Here is a 20256-nt window from a genome sequence, read left to right as displayed (position 1 = left end):
TTATCAGGTACTGCAAACAAGTTAGATTACAAAAGAAATAAATTTAATAATTACGTTTTCTAATACTGCTTCCATTTCTGACTAAACTACATTTTAAAAACCAAGTAAGAAAGTTCAAAATCTTAATTATAACAGCTTATATTTTATGTTGGATTAATACAAGTAATATATTGTGAACTCAACGTGAAAGTTTGCTTGACCAACAGATATGTTTTATTAGTCTCTTTTAGCACAGATTCATATAAAAGATTCTATATTTTTATGCGAAGGGATGAGTCTACATAGAATGAAATAATATATAAATCTATACTATGTGTGCGCGTGTGTATGTTACACATACACTCAAAAGATGTAATACTATATGTGTTATAATATAATAAATCAGTCTATGTTCAAATCATAATATATAGTGTGTTCATATTGTTCAAATCAATTTTTCTTTTCTTAAACCATAAGTTTTATACATTTAAAAATCTCTATACAATTTGTACTTTTATTTTATACCTATCTTAAAGTTTACAAACTAATAGAATAAATAATTATATGTAAGATAATAATAACATATTTATATGTATAATTATATAAATAAATCCATATCATCACGCTGTAATTCAATTTTAATAACTAGAATCAGAAGTAGTATCAGGAAATAGAGGATTCCAAAAATCTGAAATATATGAGCATACACAGAATTTAAGTACATATATCATTCTGTTCTTCTAAGAATATAAAAAATATATTAAATTACCTTCAGGTGTTTCATTCCTTTCATTATATTTAGTTCTGTGTCGAGAACATTTATTTTGCCTCATTCTTATTTCTTCCTCAGAAAGCCCAAGACTAGTGTAATACTAAAAGAAAAGTTTTCTCCGTGAAATTATTCAAATCATACCATATACATACATATGTATATACATATAAACATTTATAAACATATATATTATTTTATGTATGTATAAAGGATTGATATAGTATTGACTTACAGTTCAATCTCTGCAGCATTAAGAAGAAATAAATTACACTTAACATTATTTCAATTAATTATTTATATTATTTCTTTATAAGTTATAGATTAAACTTATATATTACCTGTTTACATTGCCAACAACTAACACCATTCATCTGTGCTCTTTCAGACTTTTTCTTTGGTGATTTATCAAATATATATTCTTTCGCGGGTAACCTTAAAAAATATATTAAATTTGATATATTTTACAAAATGTTTTGCATTTATGTAAACAATACTTACATATCAAAACTATTCATAAGAGTCCTTCTTACAGATTTAGTTTTAGGTACATTTTCTTTCAATTTATTTATATTACAAGGAGAGTGTTCTTGCAATGACTCCCCTAAAGTACAGAACGTTTTATCACTTGAGGAATTGGAATCTGTTTCTTCTTTTGCTGAATTAAAATTTTTTTGTGTCTTATCATTACTGTTAACATTCTCATTACAAAAATCAAATATTTTTGGCTCTGTAATTAAATGTGTCCGATTTTCTTGTACAGATTTTTGTAGAGGTAGCAAATGACGATCCAGACTGTGTTGATTAATCTCTTTTTTTGGAGTTTTCCTTTTTAATTTCAAACTTCTCATTTTTGAACTTAACTTTATACGTTTATTTGGACTATTTTGAATTATGTCCTCTTCTATAGAATTATTATAATTTTTAAACTGTTCTCTTATGCCTTTTCTAGGCGATACATGTGCTGTTAAAAAATCTGATCTGTTATGCTTCTTTTGAGTTACAATATCAGTTGATTGCTTATCTTCGAGAAGTACAAGTTTTGATTGCCTATGATTTTTGCCATTTTTCAATAATGTAGTATCTACATTGTATGATTTACTAACTCCCAATTTTTTTGACATTTTTGTATTAGTTGTATTGATCGATGTATTAATCTCATCATTGCTATTTTCGATAATTGAACACTCATTTTCTTTTGAGTCTTGAGATAATGGATTCTGCATAATATCACTTTTTAGGTTTGTTAAACTAGAAATATCTGTTTTTATTGGTAGGCACAAATTCATTTCATTTTTCTTAAAATTTTTTAGATTAACCTGATTATTTATAACATTAGTCTTCTTAAATCTAGAATGTTTCCTTACAAGTATTGGGCTCTTTAATAATTTATCTTCTTGTATTTGGCACTTAACAGATCTATCAATTAAAACAGCATTATCTACATTTGAAATATAATCACAGTTTCTAAAATTATTATCACAATTAATATCTTCGTGTGGAAATATTTTTGTATTTTTTAATACTTGGTTATTAGCAGATATAATACTGAAATATAAAACATTAAACAATGTATAATGTAATCTTACTAATACAACATTATAAATTATAAGTGTGGAACAGAATTAAAACTTACACATCTTTATTACTAAAAATGTCTGATTCAAACAATTCACATGGAATCTTAAAGTCAGCAATGTTCGTAATGTTTCCACAATATTTCTGCAGTTTTAAGTATTCATTCCATAACTCTGTAAATATAAGAGTCTGTTGTGTAAATATATAAATTTAACTACAAATTTTTTACTTAAAATTGCATTCATGATATAAAGCAATGTACATATATAATGAAAGTACATTATTATTTTCATTATGAATGTTTTATTTTTAAAAGATTTTATTTTTTTAATTTGTACATAACAAATCAAAAATTAAGTAATATATATTATTATAAAATTGCATACAGAAACTATAAAGAATAATTTTTCGATCGTAAGCGTAATTTCCTTGTAATTAAAAAAAGTAAGCTTTGTTGTTGTAAGTTAAACAAATAACGGAAAGAAATATAAACGAAGAAACTCCATTTGCTAATATAAGAACAATATATATGATAGAAATATACTTACTTTTATATTGTTCGAATGCTTTTCCTAGCATTCCAGTAAAATTCTTCAAAGCATTTTGCGCAATCTCATTCTCTATGGAACAATCGAATTGTAAAACATCTGACAAAGCCATCAGTAAAATGAATGAGGTTAGGTAATTCTCTTTTTAAAACAACTTAATACCCTGTCCCTTTTTTTCACTTGTCGTTAATTAATTCATTGTGTCTTTTTTTATTATATTATATTATTATCACACTGTGCATAGAATCGAACAAACTGAACAAAATAAACAATTTATTATTCATTCCCATACTCCATACTGCTGATCACTTCACTGAATAATCTAGTGTGTCGCCAGTTTCTTTTTAAACTGCAGCACAAATCGCCATGATATCGTCACATACATATTGTATACAGCTTGCCGGTATAGAAGCACACGTCCTAACCTCACTTTCGTAGTATACGTGTTTCTCTTGCAATCACTTCAATCTGAAACGTTCGTGAAACTTGCGTTAATTTTTCTTTTATCCTGTTTTTTATTATGTTGAAAAAGAACTCCGAAAACTTCAATTTTATTATTTCTTGTAAATAAGAAAAAAAATAGAAATACTTGACATAACTTTGTAAGTATCTAACCAAACAAAAATTATTTATTTATGATATACTTAATTTATAAATACGAATTTATGTAGTTGAATTAATTTCGTTCTTCTGTCCTAAAAAAAGCCTATTATATTCGTGTACTTTTATCTCTTTATTATGTCTCGATATTATTATGTACATTACATCCCGTAAATATTTCCATAATAAATAAGGATTTGACATCGTATATAAAAAAAAAGCTTATGCAACAAATAAACATTTAGAATGCATCCAATTTTAGTTTTCTTTCAAATACCTTCAACCCTCATATTTTAATTCGTTTTCAACAAATTCATTCAGTATAACAAAATATATCACCTAACATAAAGCTATATGTAGTAAACGCTAAATAGTTTAAAAACAAATTCTTGTTTTGAAAAAGATAAAAGTATCTATATTGATCTATCAAACGTTTTGTTTGAACCTTTTAGATGTACATACACTATACCTGTGTTTTCATGTATATATATATACATATAAGTATTAAATATTTCCAATATGAAAATGAAACTTAATGTGATAAACTAAGATGATAAACATTAATACTTTGAAGCTCTTATTTCATATGTCGCATAAGTGTGGACTATAAAGAGCATGTTGTTATTATTAAAGATACAAGTACTATATTAAGTAACTGATCACGTAATAATAATACATCAATTATATACAATTATACACCGAATGTGCACTTACAGTTATGAACAGATAGTAGAGTCTATAAACAACTTGGATGCAGTTGTACTTCCATGCCTAGTTAATTTAAAAAATAGCAATTTAGACCTTTTCCAACTTTATACAGAACATAGTTTAGAACGCTGTAAAGAGTTATATATACAGATCATTATGAGCTGAATGCTGACTGAGAGGAAGTCGAGGGTAGGGAAAGGTTTTGTGTTAGGTTGGATGTTGGTTTACCTGGGGGTCGGGTGATAACAGGGGAAGGATTGCAAGTTTCCAAACCATAGCGCGACATTAGCGCTAATAATGCACTGCGAACACCAGCTGTAGCCACCTGCGACCACCTTCCAGAACTCATTGCATCATCACCAGCATAAACTGCATGTGCATCAAAATTTCCTGACTGTGCTGCATTTGTATCTGCAAAAATAAAATATAAAACAATAATACATCATAAATATAAGAAAAAATAAGTAGAACTTACCTAAAGGTAGTGGATTTAGTACAGGGAGGTGAGATTCTATTAGTCCACTTGATCTTGAATTTGCAGCAAGTCGTAGTTCAGCATGCAATTCTCCTAGTAATTGTACTACTTTTGGGTCACTCTGTAATTTGAATTATAATAGTTATGCTATTAAATATTATAACAATATAATAATATCATATTATAGAATTAATGATTATATGAAGTTATAAAAATGAAGTATTTAAAACAATAATCCAAGTATATGTACCTCATTATCTGATCGAAGTGACATGAGATCTTCAACACGAATTGGTTTTCCCTGATTTAATACATTTGTGAGAGCACTTAATTTTCGAACAAGATTATCTTCTGTGTATAATTCTGGCATATGAGAGGTAGTATCTCCTTTGGGCCGTGGCATAATTGATGGTGGACTAACATAAAAATATGATGGTGATGAGATCATATAAGGTCTGTTAACATCTCCCTTGGGCCGTGGTGTAACAGGTGGAGGACTTGTGTAATAATATGATGGCGATGAGACCATGTAAGGTCTGCTTTGGTTGAACAAATTATCTCCCCCATAGAAAGATTCCGTATCAAGACGATTTGGATGAGAATTGTAACCTGCTTCCATTTTTAAACGTTTGGAAGACCTGAAATCAAGTCAAAAGCATATCATAAAAACTATAAAAGTAAAGATCAAGTGTTTTATTGAACATGACAAAATGTTATGTTAAAATAAATTTATTGAATATAAAACATATATAAATATATATAAATTATATATATATATATATTTATATACATTTATATATATAAAGTAATTAGTAAATATATTTAATAATAAATATAAACTTCTAGTGTGTTATATATGTCGGGTTCACATTTGTCCTTTCATCTCCGACATATATAATTCCGTAAAATGACCTCTATAATGATTTATACCATATTAAAATGGAATATTTCTTGAAATGAATAAAATATATTAATAATATTTATAAAATAATGCTAATAAAACAATATGAAATAAAATTCTTATAAATATTATTAAGATGGACAATAACACATGGATACCCAATAGTAATATTTGTTTCATAATTAATAGAAATCATGCAAAAGATAATACGTTTTATAAACGTGCATATCGAACAAGCAAGACTAACAAATCAATACTTTTTATGGATATACATGCAATTTAATAGGCACAGCATATCAAACTTTATTTGTATTCTGTAAATTTTATTTTTCACAATTTATTGCATACTTATCACTTATATCTGTATAAGTGAAGAGATATGACACAACAATTTTATAAAGGATCATAGATATTAAGATCATAATGTGATTGTTCAATTCATTGCATCCTCAACCTTTTTGCACGAAACGATCAAGCTTTTATTATTTTAGTCATAAAGCCCAATTTGTTATATGATACGCAAAACCAAGTCTCGTGTGAATTATTAAACTGGACACCCTGGGTATAAACATATATTATACGGATTTGGAATATTTATTACCTATTTATATTCTTATAAGTGCTATAAAATTTGCCCTTTATCATTCTGCCACAATAACATTATTTCCTGAAACATAATTGTTTTTCTTATTAGATATCTTGCCAATTTGTATTCACTTACAATTATTTGTTACTTTATATTTCAAGTATTATGTTGTCTCCTACGAATTCCACAATATAATTTATCGTTAACAATGTAAAATAAATAATAATTAATTTAATGTATGTGTACTATATATAGTATTATTATGATATATATGTATAGTAGAGATAACATGTGTACATAACCAAAAGTATGCTATTTATATAATATTCTACAGTAAAATAATTAGTATTTATATATTTATATATAATTGCAATGTATAATATTTTCTGTACACACGTATTTTTTCTGATATAATATATATAATATTTTTATATTTTATCAGTTACATAATAATTACATATACAAATACAATAAAAATAGTAAATATTGGAAAATTGAATTTGATCATACAATTGATAAATTTTAATAATAAATTTTGTAATATGTGCTACATGCAATGCTTAGAAATCATTATATTGTACTTTGTATATAATTTTGTTTAAAATCAATATGAATTGAAACTACCAAATCATTCATACTTTATGTTAAATGAAGTAGCTAAAATGGAAAATATATTTACTTTATTGTCGTTTTTACAAAAAAATGATTTTACACATTGATTTATATTGTTATATTGATCCATTCTGTTTTCCGTTTTTATTTAAATTCATCAAATTTATTAAAATGATTCATCACAAAGCAATATTTTTCTTTGATAATATTTTAAAGTAGCACATATTATTAATCATCCATAATCTGATTCATTTACCTTCATGACAAAGGTCATAATAAAATATTCTTTATTTGTGATAATAAACTGCATGAATTTTTGAATCATCTTATTATCATATAATGCTGTTTAATGTTTACACAGAAATGAAATTTTTATTTTATTTTACCTACACGTGAAATTATATTTTTATAATATCAATATATTATTTATTTTGGTACATTCTGCATTGAGATAATAAATGTATTAAACATCCGTACAAACTTATTGTGGAATAAGTAGAAAAATAACATGTACTTTGCATGTCATTTTAAAAGGGTACATAATCATGTACACTGGTATTATCATTCATTCCCAAGGTCCCAGTGTTCATTGTCAGATATGACTTTATCAAAGGATTATATGTGTGTGTGGTTACTTAGTTTACAAATAAAAATATAGAAACATTGAAAGGGACTAAACAAATTAAACGATAAAATATTTTAATAACATTGGAAATTCATTGTCCATAAAAATGTTAGGCAGATGCCTATGGACATTTTGTAAATATTTTATATTACAGAAATTCAATATTATTTTACATTGCGAAGATAATACATTAGGTTTGTCCATATCCCGTACTTCATTATAAGAATGGCTTTGATACATAATACATGCAAAAACATGAAAATATTTAACAAATATTCTATACTGCCATTCGTATATTGAAACTTATGATAATTATCTACAATACAGAATAACAAACTATAACACACAATTGCGAAAATATGATCAATTAAAATATGCCTGATCTATAGATGTGAATGTTCAAATAAACTGAATTAACGTAAATAAAATGAAATGTCGATGGTGATGGCCGTGATGTTAATATTTCGCGTAATACATTCACACTTTAATCTTGGCTCCTTGTATTCCATTGTCTTCAATCTTCCATCAGCTTCTTCTTAGTATCCATTTGACCTATTTACACTCCAAGACTTTAAATATTATAAAGATCGTTTATTTTCTCATAGTTTGTGCTCATTCATTTCATGTATCGTTTCATGCGCTTGTAGACATTTCAATTTAATAGTTTAATATGAAAATTAACATACGAAATTTCTTTTTTTATTTACAATTATATACTTAATATATATTCCTTTTCTTTCTTATATAACCATTTTAAAATTCAGCTTTTAGAGATGTATATCATTGATACAATCATGAATATTGGTAATTATATGCATATACATTCACTTATGTAAATGCATATATAAGCTGTGATATAAAATCGTACATATGTGCATTTTCATTTACACAAACATGTCATAATGTATGCATGGCTATGTTAACATGAACATAGATTAGCAAATATGTACACATTTAACTACTTATTGATCATCTTAATATTATTAAACATAAAAGATATCTCGTAATTTTAAAGCTCATATAATTAATTTCAAAGGCAATTAAATTGAATCACAAACACATTGTAAGAGGAACGCGTATTTTCCTTTTACATAAATGCTGACCCTCCAAAACAAATAATATTTGATATTACTTTGAAAGAATACTAATATATAATATTATGATATTATTTCTTGCAGTTATTAAGGAGTATTTAAATATTATTTTATATTATGATATATTTTGTTGTGAAAAAACATATCGCTATAAATTTTGTATTTCTTCTAAATACATGCGTTCAAAATATTTTCATGTATTTGAAAAGTATTAGAGAACATAATCTTTGTAGTAAACCCATGAAAAGGGAACGTTGCTGTACATTTTCGTGTCTATATTCCATTGTTCTGCACTATAGCCATCGTCGTGTTTGAACGACTGTGAATCAAACTAAAATTAACTTATTTTATCCATTATTGAAAGTCACATGCAAACGGACGATGAAAATAAGATACTACAACAGTTATGTTTTCATTCTTTAAATAAGATCTCTAACAACGCATTTTGCTAAGAAAATAAATGCCAAGCACAACTGCAATACACAGCCATCTACGTGTGTAAGCAATTAGTATCTGGTCAGTACTGGATATCGCGTCCTAGTTTGTGCCAATATGTCTCTCTACAGCTACTCACCCCCCGACATCAGACAGATCTTCCATAGCCTTATGGGGACCTCCTTTATTTGGAAGAGGGAGAAGAGGCATCTTTCCAGCAGAGCTTTCTTGTTGCTCACGCTGCTGACGTCTTCGTTTTTTACTCCACAGCTCATGACAGTCTTGCCAAGTAGGAAGCTGAGGTGCTGGCATCCTAATTTTTATATAAGAGATACAGGTCTTATGAATGGGCAATAGTTAAAGTCTTTGTACAAAAAAACTATAAAAAAAGTATTCCAACGTTTGTTCAATTATATTCCTACATATATACTGTTGCTACTATTCCTAACTACATGATAAACTTAAATAATATTTTTTATGTATACATATTCAAATACAAGAAGAAAACATACTGCTCAGGTTGAACATTTTTCAGCCATGCACTTTTAAGTGCATCAGCAGCCGTTATTCGTTTTTCTGGATCTAATTCCAGCATTTTATCTAAAAGATCCAGTGCTGGTGCTGGCATGAATGAAAAATCTTCTCGTAAACGTCTTCTATGTGATTTTTTTGGTTTCAATGTATGCCATAATGGCAGTTTTATCACAGAAGGCCAAACGGCAGGAGTCGGTGTACCACAGACTCTGGAAATCATCTCCAACTGCATCATTTCTACATTTGCCTTACAAAAGATAAAAATAATCATCTTTTATTCAATTTCTTTCTTTAACAGAAATGTAGTTCATCGTCATTTCCTTACTTGAAATAGCGGTTTCTTAGAAAATAATTCTCCTAAAATACAGCCACAACTCCATACATCTATTGCAGGGCCATAACGTTCTTCGCCCAGTAATAATTCAGGTGGCCTATACCACAAAGTTATCACTTTATTCGTATAGGGACGCTGCCTATCTTCAGCATTATAAAGTCTTGCAAGTCCAAAGTCAGCTAATTTAACTTCCCCTCTGCAAAAATTATACAATTAAGTTGTAAAAATACAATTGTAGAAATACAAATTTTCTTTTCACTAATAATACATTTTGCGTACTTGTTATTCATCAGTATATTAGAACACTTGATATCTCTATGTAAAAAGTTTTTACTGTGGCAGTAATTTAATCCATCTAATAACTGCTTCATGATGCTTGCATTATTCATTTCATTGAAATCAACCATTCCAGACTCCAAAAGACCCATCAAGTCATGATCCATGTATTCAAATACGAGATAGAATGAACCCTTGTCCTATAATATTGTAATATGCAATACTATCCTCACTATATTATATATTTTAATATATATAATACCTTTCTAAAATCTAACGCGTCTTGTTTGTCCGTAACTATTTCCCTCAAATTCACGATATTCTTGTGATTGAGTTGTCGTAAGATTTTAATTTCTCGTACTGCTGTAATGGGAAATCCTTCTTTTTCATTTTCCAGACGAACTTTTTTCAATGCAACAAGTACACCAGCTCGTTTGTCTTGAGCTTTATAAACTTGTCCATAAGTACCCTCTCCTATTTGAGCTATGACTTCAAATACGTCAACAGAGCGTTCTCCCCAATCTTTACCACTCGAAGCCGACATAGGCATATGACAATTTCTAGAACTTCTACGTTTCAAAATTTTTGGTCTTTTTAATTTCGGTTTTGGTGGTACACGTTCAACTTTTGTACGAGGAGGCGTTGCATTTGGATCATCTTCTCCACTTAAATCTTCTGATCCAGGAACAACTACACATCAATTAATCATATAGATAATGAAATAGATAATAACAAAGATATTATTTTAATGAGGTTAAAATTACATATGTTATTATATCACAAACTTACCCGGTGGCATAGGTAAGTCTTTAATACTCTTTTTTTGCGGTGGTTTTGTAGTTGAAGCTGGGAATTTCATTTGTGCCTTACTAGGTGGACTTGGAGATCGACTCGGTGGTGAGTCTATACTCTCCAAATCATTTTGATTAATTCCAGGTGGTAATGGTAACCGTGATAAACTTTTAGTTTTGAATGCTACAATAGGAGGCTTAGGAGGGTCTACCGACTTAAGAGGAACTAGATTGTTAGGAGGATTAAATTTAGACATAGCTGTATTTGGTGCTGGAACTGGTATAGGTATAGGTGGCGGTGGAACAGATAAATTAGGGAGAACAGGTACTGGTACAGGAATAGGCACTGACATAGACACTAAACCTGTTGTATTTGCAGACTCAGATTGTGGCAATGGTGGCGCTTGCAGATTTGTAACAGCTGGGAAACTTGGACTATTTGTAACAGTCACTGGACAGACACTAGTGGTAGTTGTAGGTGAAGTATATACAAACATATGCTGATTAGTTGCAGGTATTACATTTGGTGCATTAACAGTTTGTGTAATTGGCAATGGTGGCGTTTTTCCCGCTATTCCATTGTCATCCGATATTGGAACAGGAATATCCACAAGGTCAACAGGCTTCATACTTTCATTTGTTATCTTCAATTGGTCTTTATGATTCACGTACTTATCCTTATTGTCTGTGGATGCTTTGTTCTCAGAAGATACACTACTACTATCTTTTTCATCAGTGCCTTCTATAATTTGAACTTCATCTTGAATAACAGCCTTCTCCTTAGCTGCTTGTAACTTTTTGTATGCTAATTCCCTCATGTTTCTATCTTTCACGAGTTCAGCAAATAAACTAGTTTCGCTAATCTTTGCTTGTACTCGGAGATTTCTTGCTGTGATACTTGAGGGGCTTCTTGCTCTGGATCTATGAGGAGAGGGAGAAGGTATCCTCGAAGGACGTGGACTTTTTGATTTGTGTTTTCTTGTCGATTTATGTGACTTGCTAGGAGAACGAGATTTTTTTGGAGTACGGCTTCTTCTCCGTGAACGCGATCTAGATCGTGATTGTAACTTCCGCCATCGTCCAGGACTTCGTGATCGTGAACGAGAAAGAGGTAAATGTAACCTAAAAAAAAGAAATATTATTTTCAATAGCAAAACAAATGATTTAGAATTGTTATATCATGTAATAAATAGTACCTGTTTCCAGTAGGACTTCTAGTTGACCTTGACTTCCTTTTATCTCTTCTGTCTTTTTCATGATGTCTATGTCGTCTTTCAGATTCTTCACGCCGTCTACGTTTACTCGAAGGTGGAGAATTAACAGGATCTCTACGTCGGTGACTTACAGGACTTGGGCTAAATTCTCTTCGCCTTGTTGAAGGACTAGGACTGTGCCTAAGTCTATGCACCATTGGACTTGGACTAAAATCTCTTCTTCTCGTTGGGCTATGGTCCCTTCGTCTTGATGGTGGCGATGGACTATGAGGTCTCCTACGACTCGAGCTAATAGTGGGCCCTGGACTAATGCTACTACGTCGCGTATGGATACTAGGACTATGCTTTTGTCTTTCAGGAGTATGTTTCATTGTTGATAAACTTGCTTTGCTATTCTCTGGCGTCGTCGTTCTCGGAGGTAATAAAGGGGTATGGGGTGATTCTGTTGGTCTTGGAGGAAGTGATGGAGGAGTTACATTTCGAGGTTGCCTTGTTATTTCAAGTTCTACATCACTTAAACACCTTTGTTCTTGTGGTGTAGCAGGTGATATCGGCGAGGTACTATCTTTTAATGGTAAAGGCGGTGATTCTGACCAATTTCCAATTGGTTTTTCATGCTCGGGGCTTATGATAATTTCATCTGCAATGTGATGTGGACTCAGACTATGAGAATGCCTTTTAGACTTTCGTTTTTTCTTTTTCCCAGTACTGGATGAAGGACTAAGACTTCTCTTCTTCTTCTTTTCTCGTTTGTGTTTTTTCTCTTTTCTTCTTGCATATCGTCTAGACTCTTCTTCATATTCAGGTGTTCCACCATGCATTGCAGATGGTTGTTGTTCATTTGGCGAATAATGTCTATTAACATGTCTATGCTGAACTGGTGGAGATGGCGAAAGACTAATAGGAGATGCACCAAGTGCACGTACTGGACTCCCTCCATAATAACGTCTTTGTAAAACTGTTTCAGGTACTTCTCCATCTGTATAGCTATTACCTCTACTATCTTCTGACTGAATTTCCCCAGCTTCTGGTTCAGACAAGTCTTCGCTACTCACATCTGAATATTCAACCAAAGGTTTAACAATGGAAGAAGCTACAGTTGGAACATTCTCTACGGACTTATCTCTTGATCTCTTCTTTTTCTTTTTCCCAGAACTTTTATTTTTCCCATGCCTCCTATGCTTCTTATCAGATGCTTCAAAACTATGTCGATTTATATCACTGCTGGTACTATCTCTTCTGCGTGCTCGAAATCTTCCATTACGTTCAGCTCTTTCAATATCACGACTGCTAGGCATGTCACCTACTGAAATGCAATAATATTAATATATAAAAGTAATCTGTAATACTTTATTTGCTTTATTAACACACTGGATGTTACTGGTAAACAACAATGGCAGAATTAATAGAAGTATCAAAATTAAGAAAGCAATCATGTATATAACTCGTTTAAACAATTTTACTTTCTTTTTTTTTTTGGTAAGGTATGTATCATAACTGTATATAACAATGAATCGCACTCAAATAAGTGACAGTGCTTTAGTACTATAGATAACACATATAGAATTCAAAATATGTAATATTTGTACAAATCATTAGCTTACTTACATATTCCTTCTCATAAAGATAAATATATAATTTCAGAAATACACGCTTTATATATATTAGATTTCACTTTCAAAAATATTACAAAAATACCGAAGTAACAAAACAAATGAATTTTTTACATTTAATTTAACCTTAATTGATATAACCAAAAGGTTTGAACATTATTATATGCATTATATTTCAGCTTTCCTTAATACTTTCAACACATCATCATGGACATTATACACACATGGACAATAATACGCATACGTATGACGATACGTACATACATTCACATACATAGATTAGTCGACGTAACAGTATTTCCGAACGGCACGATTTTTCGATATGTATAGTGGAAAACGGTAATTTTTAACAAACTTCCCTATTTCCAAGGTAAAAATAAAAATCTATCGAGTACAAACTTATGACTTTCCGGTTTAAAGAATATTTTGCAGAAAAGAATTTTTCGGCCGAACTAATATAGCCGCCATTGTTAACGACTGGGTGGCAAGGGAGTTGCCCACTTTTCACAAAAGAAAGTTAGTCAATGTTTTTAACGGAACTATAAGCCGATGTCTCGTATAAGTACTCACGTGCAATATAAATCTTGTAATAACACGTTGAATGTTGAGTTTCTTTGCATCGAGGTGATCCAATGTAGCGATGAATACAATGGTTACGTTCGTTGCTCAGTAAACAGTTTTAACACATATTTCGTAGGCCACGAGTAAAATTTGATAAAAATTAATAGCTATCGTAACAATTAAGTGTTCAGGCAATCATATTTTTATAGTTTTACTAGCCGATGCATCATATCTCATGAATTTTCTTTGGATTGTATTTGGCTTTCTCATAAAGGTAGCTCAAGTAAGTAGAAGCCATTAACCATTAGCACGTCATTATTGTCTGACGTAACAAGCGATAAGTGCTGCACTCTTGCGGCTAGGTAAGGAGTATGCAGAATTGCGGAATAATCTTGAATATTATTATACTCGATGCGATTGGTCGGAATAAATCTATTTGTTATGTGTGTATATAAATATAAATATCATCATTATCAAACTAGAGAGAATAGAGACAAATACAAGAATTATAAATGTAGAACGAAACATATTAATAACATATCTCCACATAGTTATATAACATATATTATCGAATTAGATTTTAAATTCATGGTTTAAATATTTATATTTAATTAATATTGATTTGTTTTGTATTGTTTTCAAACTAATGTAAGAAACATATGAGATAGATATGTATATGAACAAATATAAAAAGATATATACTGTTACATTTATAACCAATAAATACTTATTTTAGATACATATTAAAATATCTTTTTGTATAATTCTATTTCTCCAATCTTACAATTTTATTATTTTATGTTAAAATTTGTTAAATACATGAAATGTCTGCATTATGTGTTTACTGATAGAGGCGCTCTCTACCTTAAGATGTAATGTATGTTTACATATTTAAGGGAAATTCTTATTCCATGGTTGATAGTGATTCGATAGCGACAAACAGTATTAAATATTAAGTAAGTAAAAGCAAAGTTTTCATTAAGCTTTAATCTTTATCGTTGAAAAATTAGAATATGGGAGAACGATACAACATTCATAGTCAGTTGGAGCATTTGCAATCAAAGTATATTGGCACAGGGCATGCTGACACAACCAAGTTTGAATGGCTTGTAAATCAGCATCGTGATTCTTGCAGTTCTTACATGGGACATTATGATCTGTTAAATTTCTTCGCTATCGCAGAAAACGAAGCAAAAGCCCGTGTTCGATTCAATCTTATGGAAAAAATGCTACAGCCTTGCGGCCCGCCTCCAGAGAAACCAGAAGATTAATCAGTTCGATAGAACGCATGTTACATACATATTGCAAAATCTATACGCGCGGTTGAAAATTTTTTTTTATGAACTAGTAAAGTTTCTTTTTTTCTTCATCGTAGAAAACAAAAATTGGTTTCGATTAAATAATAAATTGAAATTATTTTTGTACGTGTGATAAAATGAATTTCGTATATTAATAATTTTAACATAACCCCTATAAATAAACATATATAAAAGCTTAATATTTGTAAGTTCTTTATTAATTTAATAAAAAATTAAAAGAAGAAAGACAAAAATATAAACTAGAAGTTAAATTATCACAGTGAAATTTCTGTTATAACATTCTATTATAACAAAGTAAACAGTGTAATATTCTGCAAAATGCCTATTCCATGTTCAAAGCAGTGTGGGAAAGGTGCTATTCTTAAAGTAAGTTACTGTTTTAAATTCTTAATTTAAATTTAAGTGTATAATATATTACAGAAGTGTATGAAAGAAAAATTATGTCTTTAATTACAGAGACCTAAAACTGGGCATGCATTATGTAAAGAATGTTTTTTCTATGCATTTGAAAGTGAGATTCACAATACAATTACACAAGGCAAATTATTTAAACCTGGTGATAAAGTAGCTATTGGAGCATCAGGAGGAAAAGATTCTACAGTACTTGCATATGTTTTGAAAACTTTAAATGATAGATACCAATATGGAATTGATCTTTTTCTTTTGTCTATTGATGAAGGAATAACTGGTATTTCAATAAAAAGAATTATGCTATAATGTTTAAATATTTCAGAATTTTTGTTTTAAGAAGTCTATATTTTAGGATATAGAGATGATAGTTTGAAAACTGTTCAACAGAATAAAGATGACTATGGACTCCCATTAAAAATATTATCTTACAAAGAGTTATATGGATGGACAATGGATGAAATTGTGGCAGAAGTATATATATTTACATAGAAACTTTGCATAAAAATCACTTACAGTTGTTATTTAATCTTTATTTTATTTTAGATTGGCAAAAAAAATAACTGTACATTCTGCGGTGTATTTCGAAGACAAGCGTTAGATAGAGGCGCAGCTCTTTTAAAAGTAGATTGTATTGCAACAGGCCATAATGCTGATGATATTGCAGAGACAGTTTTAATGAATATCTTAAGAGGTGATATAGCAAGATTACAAAGATGTACTTCAGTTATTACTGTAAGTTTAATTAGTATACTGCTTTCTCAAAAAAAAAAAATAAAAATAAAAAAATGAAAGGTACATGTTGCATGTATATGTGAATACATGTTTCGATTAACATTTTATTTACAATATAGGCAGGAGCAGATTGTATAAGACGATGCAAGCCACTTAAATATGCATATGAAAAAGAGATAGTAATGTATGCATACTTTAAACAGTTGATATACTTTTCAACAGAATGTATATATGCACCAAATGCATACAGAGGACATGCAAGAACATATCTAAAGGATCTAGAGAAAATCAGACCCTCTTCTATATTGGATATCATTCATTCTGGTAAATAAGATTATAATTATTGTGTTAAAATTATTTCTTGATATTTATATAAATACATGATTAATATATTTTCTTTCGTAGGAGAAACATTGCAAATAAAAGAAAGTATTAAACTACCAGAGCAAAGAAATTGTTCTCGTTGTGGATTTGTATCTAGCCAGGAAATTTGTAAAGCTTGCATTATGTTAGAAGGTTTAAATAGAGGACTCCCTAAACTTGGCATTGGAAAATCTACAAAAGTTAAACGAGTGATAGATTCTATAACAAACGATAAATGCAAAAACAATGAAAAGACTAAACTAAAAAATTTGGAATTTTGACGATTACTTATACCTTCAAATATATTTGTATGAATTTTAAGGATATAATATCAAAATACACAAATTATTAATTTGTAAATAATTTCAATTGAGATTGTACTACTTTTAATCACTTCTAATAATTATTTTATTGTTCAAAAGTATATGTTAGTGTTTCATTAGCATTTTTAGTCACTTCATATTTATTTAGCTTTTCACTCTTAGATACATTAATTTTCATCAAGTAATAAAATTGATATCTATGCTGATGTTAGATAATATATGCTGCTGCTTTTTGTGCAATTGGTGCCCTACAAACTGGACAATCACTAGTAATATCATCAGAGCAGTCTTCACATAAACAGACATGTCCACATGGAAGAAGAATAATCTCACGGGGATTTGTGCGACAGACAATGCATAATTGATCTTCTCTAAGATCAGTATCTCTTACTCTTTGTCGTCTTTCTTTTCGTGAAGCGGCTAAAGATTGTCTTAAATCTTCTGCTAATCTTTGTTCTGTTCTATCCTTCCAATAACGTCGAAAAACTATTCCACCAATTAACACTCCAATAGCACCGAACATTAAACATAATAATCTAAAATATAAAAATTCGATTAACAATCATATTTGAGAATTGTATAAATACAAAACTCACCTATATGTCCGTTTACGCTCGTCTAATTTCCGAAGCAAAGAACTAATTGACATGCTTGTTAAATAAAATGGTGTACCATTTAAAGGGGGTTGTAATGTAAGTGTTTTGGATTTTGTTCTTGTTAATTCACCTATACCTGTCATAACTGCTCCTTCACGAAGTAGTTCTTCAGTAGATTGTAAACCACGTTGGCGCACACCTAAGATTAATAATGAATTATAATATAATTACAACTTTTGTTATACAGTATATGAATAATTATTTTTTACCTGTGAAAAACCCCCATAAATGATCTGCAAAGGATGGTACAGTTGGTTCAAAGGTATTAGATACCACATCCAGATCTAAAATATCTGCTGATAATGGTTCTAATACTTCTACGGAGTAACTTCCATGTTGCAAAGAAAATGGTACAGTGTTATATACTTTATGAACAGTACGTTCCTGATCTGACCTACGCGCAAATAAAAATTTATTAGTTTTAAATACATTTGTTTTTAATTCTATATCTTTATAACATATTTGAAACAAAAATATTACCAGAAGCCAGCAGTAGTTCTAGCTATAACATGTTCTTTGATTTTAAGCTTTTGTACAACACCAGTTAATTTTTTATTATTAATGCTATTCAATGGTTTTCCTAAGGGTTTTACAATACCCCTAATTGCTATGTAATCTATTTTATTATCAGAACTTTTATCAAGGAGTTCTCCCAATTGTTGCCCAACTTCATGAAACTCTGCACCCTGTAGAGAAACTAAACATTTTGAGATATTTTTAAGCATTAAACATGTTACTATAATTTACATCAAGATATATTAGTTAGAATATTTAAGTTATCATATGCAACGTGTAACATACTTTATTTGTAACAAAGTTAGGTATTCAATAATAATAATAGAAATACACGTGATTTACCTTGACTGCTGTAATTGCATTCTTGCAGTGAAAGTATTGTTTTAAACAAATACCGAAAATTATACTATCAATTCCGAGCGCTACTATTTCACCTAAGTAATCCATAATTAGGTTATATTTTTAAAACTCGAAGTTAAAGAATTGTCCATGTTTAGAAGTTTTATTAATTCTTGTCTAACCCATGTGGTTTCATTTCGACAGAATGTTTGAAAACTTAAAATATATAATTTTTTATTGAAAATTTAAAAATGAAAACGCACATGCGATCGTTACCTGATGTAAGAGGCAATTACATATATTATGTTGTCAAGACTGTTGTTGACCATGTGCTAAAATTGCAATTAAATTTGCATTTTTACGTTGGTCAACCTGTATGCGCGTTTAAAACTATTTTGTCAATGTCCGTTAATATCGAAATTTTATTTTTTCATATCTTTTTTATATCTTATTGTAGTGTAAGTAATTTGTAATATTTCAAAATTTACTTGATCAAGAAATGTACAAACGAATCAGGTAAAATTTTCTTGCTTAACGAAAAGAATTTTTAAATATTATTATTCTTTATCTCAGATTTCTTTGCTTTGTTCAGTCTAAATTGCGTTATGATTTTTACGACTTTTATACTTCATTTTTTAATTTAAAACAGTACTGAAAGTTATTAGATTTTGAAAAAGATAACCTTTATAAAAGTTATCATTGCTGCCTATATACCATATATAGTATGTATACTGTTTTTTGATTGTCAAATTGCACATTAAGCACATATTTGATAGATAAAACAATTTCCATTTTAAGTTATATTTTTTAAATTGTATTCATAAGAATATGAATGTGCATAAATATTAGTCAGTTATAATTAATCGGGGAGAAAAAATGAAAAAATTATTACGTATAGTAGAAATTGGAGAAAAGAAATTTTTATTGATAACATAGAGATGTTGGAATACGTATAAACAGTATGTATAAAAGTATAAAAAATAAATAGTGACAGCGCTGCGATTTTGCATGCCTTAATGAGAGCAAGTTCATCGTAATGTGCTCCAATCGCAATCGGAAACGCGATTACGAATTCAATGATAATAACATTACTAGTGATAATAACGATAATAATAATAATTGACATTGTACGTAATCGTACGATAAATTTCTCTAACACCCTCCCACTCATTCATACACAAATTCTCCCTATCTTCTGCTTTTATTTGAACAATTAATCGACCGGTTAAAGCTAAATGGCGGAGATCAATGCGACAACATTGTCATAAATAAAACTAGATTCCGCAATACGTGGCTTCCTCGCATGTAATACCCTAATTTTCCGTTTCGAGTATTTTTCACATTTTCTGTATTTCGAACTTATA

General features: G+C 29.5%; 5 protein-coding genes across 15 annotated transcripts; 2 read left to right on the top strand and 3 right to left on the bottom strand.

Moving 5' to 3' along the window:
* Positions 1-617: 617 nt before the first annotated feature.
* Positions 618-2986, bottom strand: LOC117239713. The gene is made up of 7 exons (XM_033505511.1): positions 2875-2986; positions 2385-2499; positions 2116-2296; positions 1250-2046; positions 1090-1183; positions 749-851; positions 618-667 (listed from the first exon to the last, which is right to left on the bottom strand). The coding sequence occupies exons 1-7, from the start codon at positions 2984-2986 to the stop codon at positions 618-620; spliced, it is 1452 nt and encodes a 483-aa protein (XP_033361402.1).
* A 78-nt stretch (positions 2987-3064) lies between these two features.
* On the bottom strand, positions 3065-14554 carry LOC117239676 (cyclin-dependent kinase 12). 11 transcript variants are annotated; one of them, XR_004494510.1, is made up of 13 exons: positions 13933-14196; positions 12042-13365; positions 10844-11967; positions 10317-10744; positions 10058-10254; positions 9770-9974; positions 9423-9691; positions 9050-9223; positions 4908-5295; positions 4658-4778; positions 4411-4593; positions 4189-4310; positions 3065-3342 (listed from the first exon to the last, which is right to left on the bottom strand). XR_004494510.1 is itself a non-coding variant. In XM_033505418.1 (13 exons), the coding sequence occupies exons 1-12, from the start codon at positions 13946-13948 to the stop codon at positions 4211-4213; spliced, it is 4464 nt and encodes a 1487-aa protein (XP_033361309.1). In that variant the 5' UTR covers positions 13949-14196; the 3' UTR covers positions 3065-3342; positions 4189-4210. The 11 variants fall into 11 exon arrangements, 8 of the variants coding, with proteins under 8 accessions (XP_033361309.1, XP_033361311.1, XP_033361310.1 ...); XM_033505418.1 differs by having other exon boundaries at positions 4189-4245; XR_004494509.1 differs by having other exon boundaries at positions 4189-4593.
* Positions 14555-15097: 543 nt separating this feature from the next.
* LOC117239680 (splicing factor 3B subunit 5) lies at positions 15098-15538 on the top strand. Its single transcript, XM_033505427.1, has one exon. It carries the CDS (start codon positions 15247-15249, stop codon positions 15502-15504), a length of 258 nt encoding a protein of 85 aa, XP_033361318.1. The 5' UTR covers positions 15098-15246; the 3' UTR covers positions 15505-15538.
* A 37-nt stretch (positions 15539-15575) lies between these two features.
* Positions 15576-17482, top strand: LOC117239678 (cytoplasmic tRNA 2-thiolation protein 1). The gene is made up of 6 exons (XM_033505425.1): positions 15576-15918; positions 16009-16240; positions 16316-16434; positions 16507-16695; positions 16815-17019; positions 17101-17482. The coding sequence occupies exons 1-6, from the start codon at positions 15871-15873 to the stop codon at positions 17337-17339; spliced, it is 1032 nt and encodes a 343-aa protein (XP_033361316.1). The 5' UTR covers positions 15576-15870; the 3' UTR covers positions 17340-17482.
* On the bottom strand, positions 17443-19221 carry LOC117239679 (mitochondrial E3 ubiquitin protein ligase 1). The gene is made up of 5 exons (XM_033505426.1): positions 18896-19221; positions 18518-18723; positions 18247-18431; positions 17978-18176; positions 17443-17917 (listed from the first exon to the last, which is right to left on the bottom strand). Exons 1-5 carry the CDS (start codon positions 18998-19000, stop codon positions 17590-17592), a joined length of 1023 nt encoding a protein of 340 aa, XP_033361317.1. The 5' UTR covers positions 19001-19221; the 3' UTR covers positions 17443-17589.
* Positions 19222-20256: the final 1035 nt, after the last annotated feature.

This window comes from Bombus vosnesenskii, unplaced genomic scaffold (assembly GCF_011952255.1).
Source record: "Bombus vosnesenskii isolate JDL3184/JDL3185 unplaced genomic scaffold, Bvos_JDL3184-5_v1.1 scf7180000014105, whole genome shotgun sequence".
Lineage (NCBI taxonomy): Eukaryota > Metazoa > Arthropoda > Insecta > Hymenoptera > Apidae > Bombus > Bombus vosnesenskii.
Note: the sequence above shows the minus strand (reverse complement) of the source record. Positions and strands in the feature narration are given on the sequence as shown.

Excerpts from the sequence above, each read along its gene's own strand:
- LOC117239678 (XM_033505425.1), top strand. The coding sequence starts at position 15,871 with ATGCCTATTCCATGTTCAAAGCAGTGTGGGAAAGGTGCTATTCTTAAA. Across the intron at positions 15,919-16,008 it reads GGAAAGGTGCTATTCTTAAA|AGACCTAAAACTGGGCATGC; the intron begins GTAAGTTACTGT and ends CTTTAATTACAG. Across the intron at positions 16,435-16,506 it reads TGGATGAAATTGTGGCAGAA|ATTGGCAAAAAAAATAACTG; the intron begins GTATATATATTT and ends ATTTTATTTTAG.
- LOC117239676 (XM_033505414.1), bottom strand. Across the intron at positions 10,255-10,316 it reads ACGCGTTAGATTTTAGAAAG|GACAAGGGTTCATTCTATCT; the intron begins GTATTATATATA and ends ACAATATTATAG. Across the intron at positions 4,779-4,907 it reads CACTTCGATCAGATAATGAG|AGTGACCCAAAAGTAGTACA; the intron begins GTACATATACTT and ends TTCAAATTACAG.
- LOC117239679 (XM_033505426.1), bottom strand. The coding sequence starts at position 19,000 with ATGGATTACTTAGGTGAAATAGTAGCGCTCGGAATTGATAGTATAATT. Across the intron at positions 18,724-18,895 it reads ATGCAATTACAGCAGTCAAG|GGTGCAGAGTTTCATGAAGT; the intron begins GTAAATCACGTG and ends GTTTCTCTACAG. Across the intron at positions 17,918-17,977 it reads GAGCGTAAACGGACATATAG|ATTATTATGTTTAATGTTCG; the intron begins GTGAGTTTTGTA and ends TTTATATTTTAG.
- LOC117239680 (XM_033505427.1), top strand. The coding sequence starts at position 15,247 with ATGGGAGAACGATACAACATTCATAGTCAGTTGGAGCATTTGCAATCA.
- LOC117239713 (XM_033505511.1), bottom strand. The coding sequence starts at position 2,986 with ATGGCTTTGTCAGATGTTTTACAATTCGATTGTTCCATAGAGAATGAG. Across the intron at positions 2,500-2,874 it reads AGCATTCGAACAATATAAAA|AGTTATGGAATGAATACTTA; the intron begins GTAAGTATATTT and ends TTATATTTACAG. Across the intron at positions 1,184-1,249 it reads CTTATGAATAGTTTTGATAT|GTTACCCGCGAAAGAATATA; the intron begins GTAAGTATTGTT and ends ATATTTTTTAAG.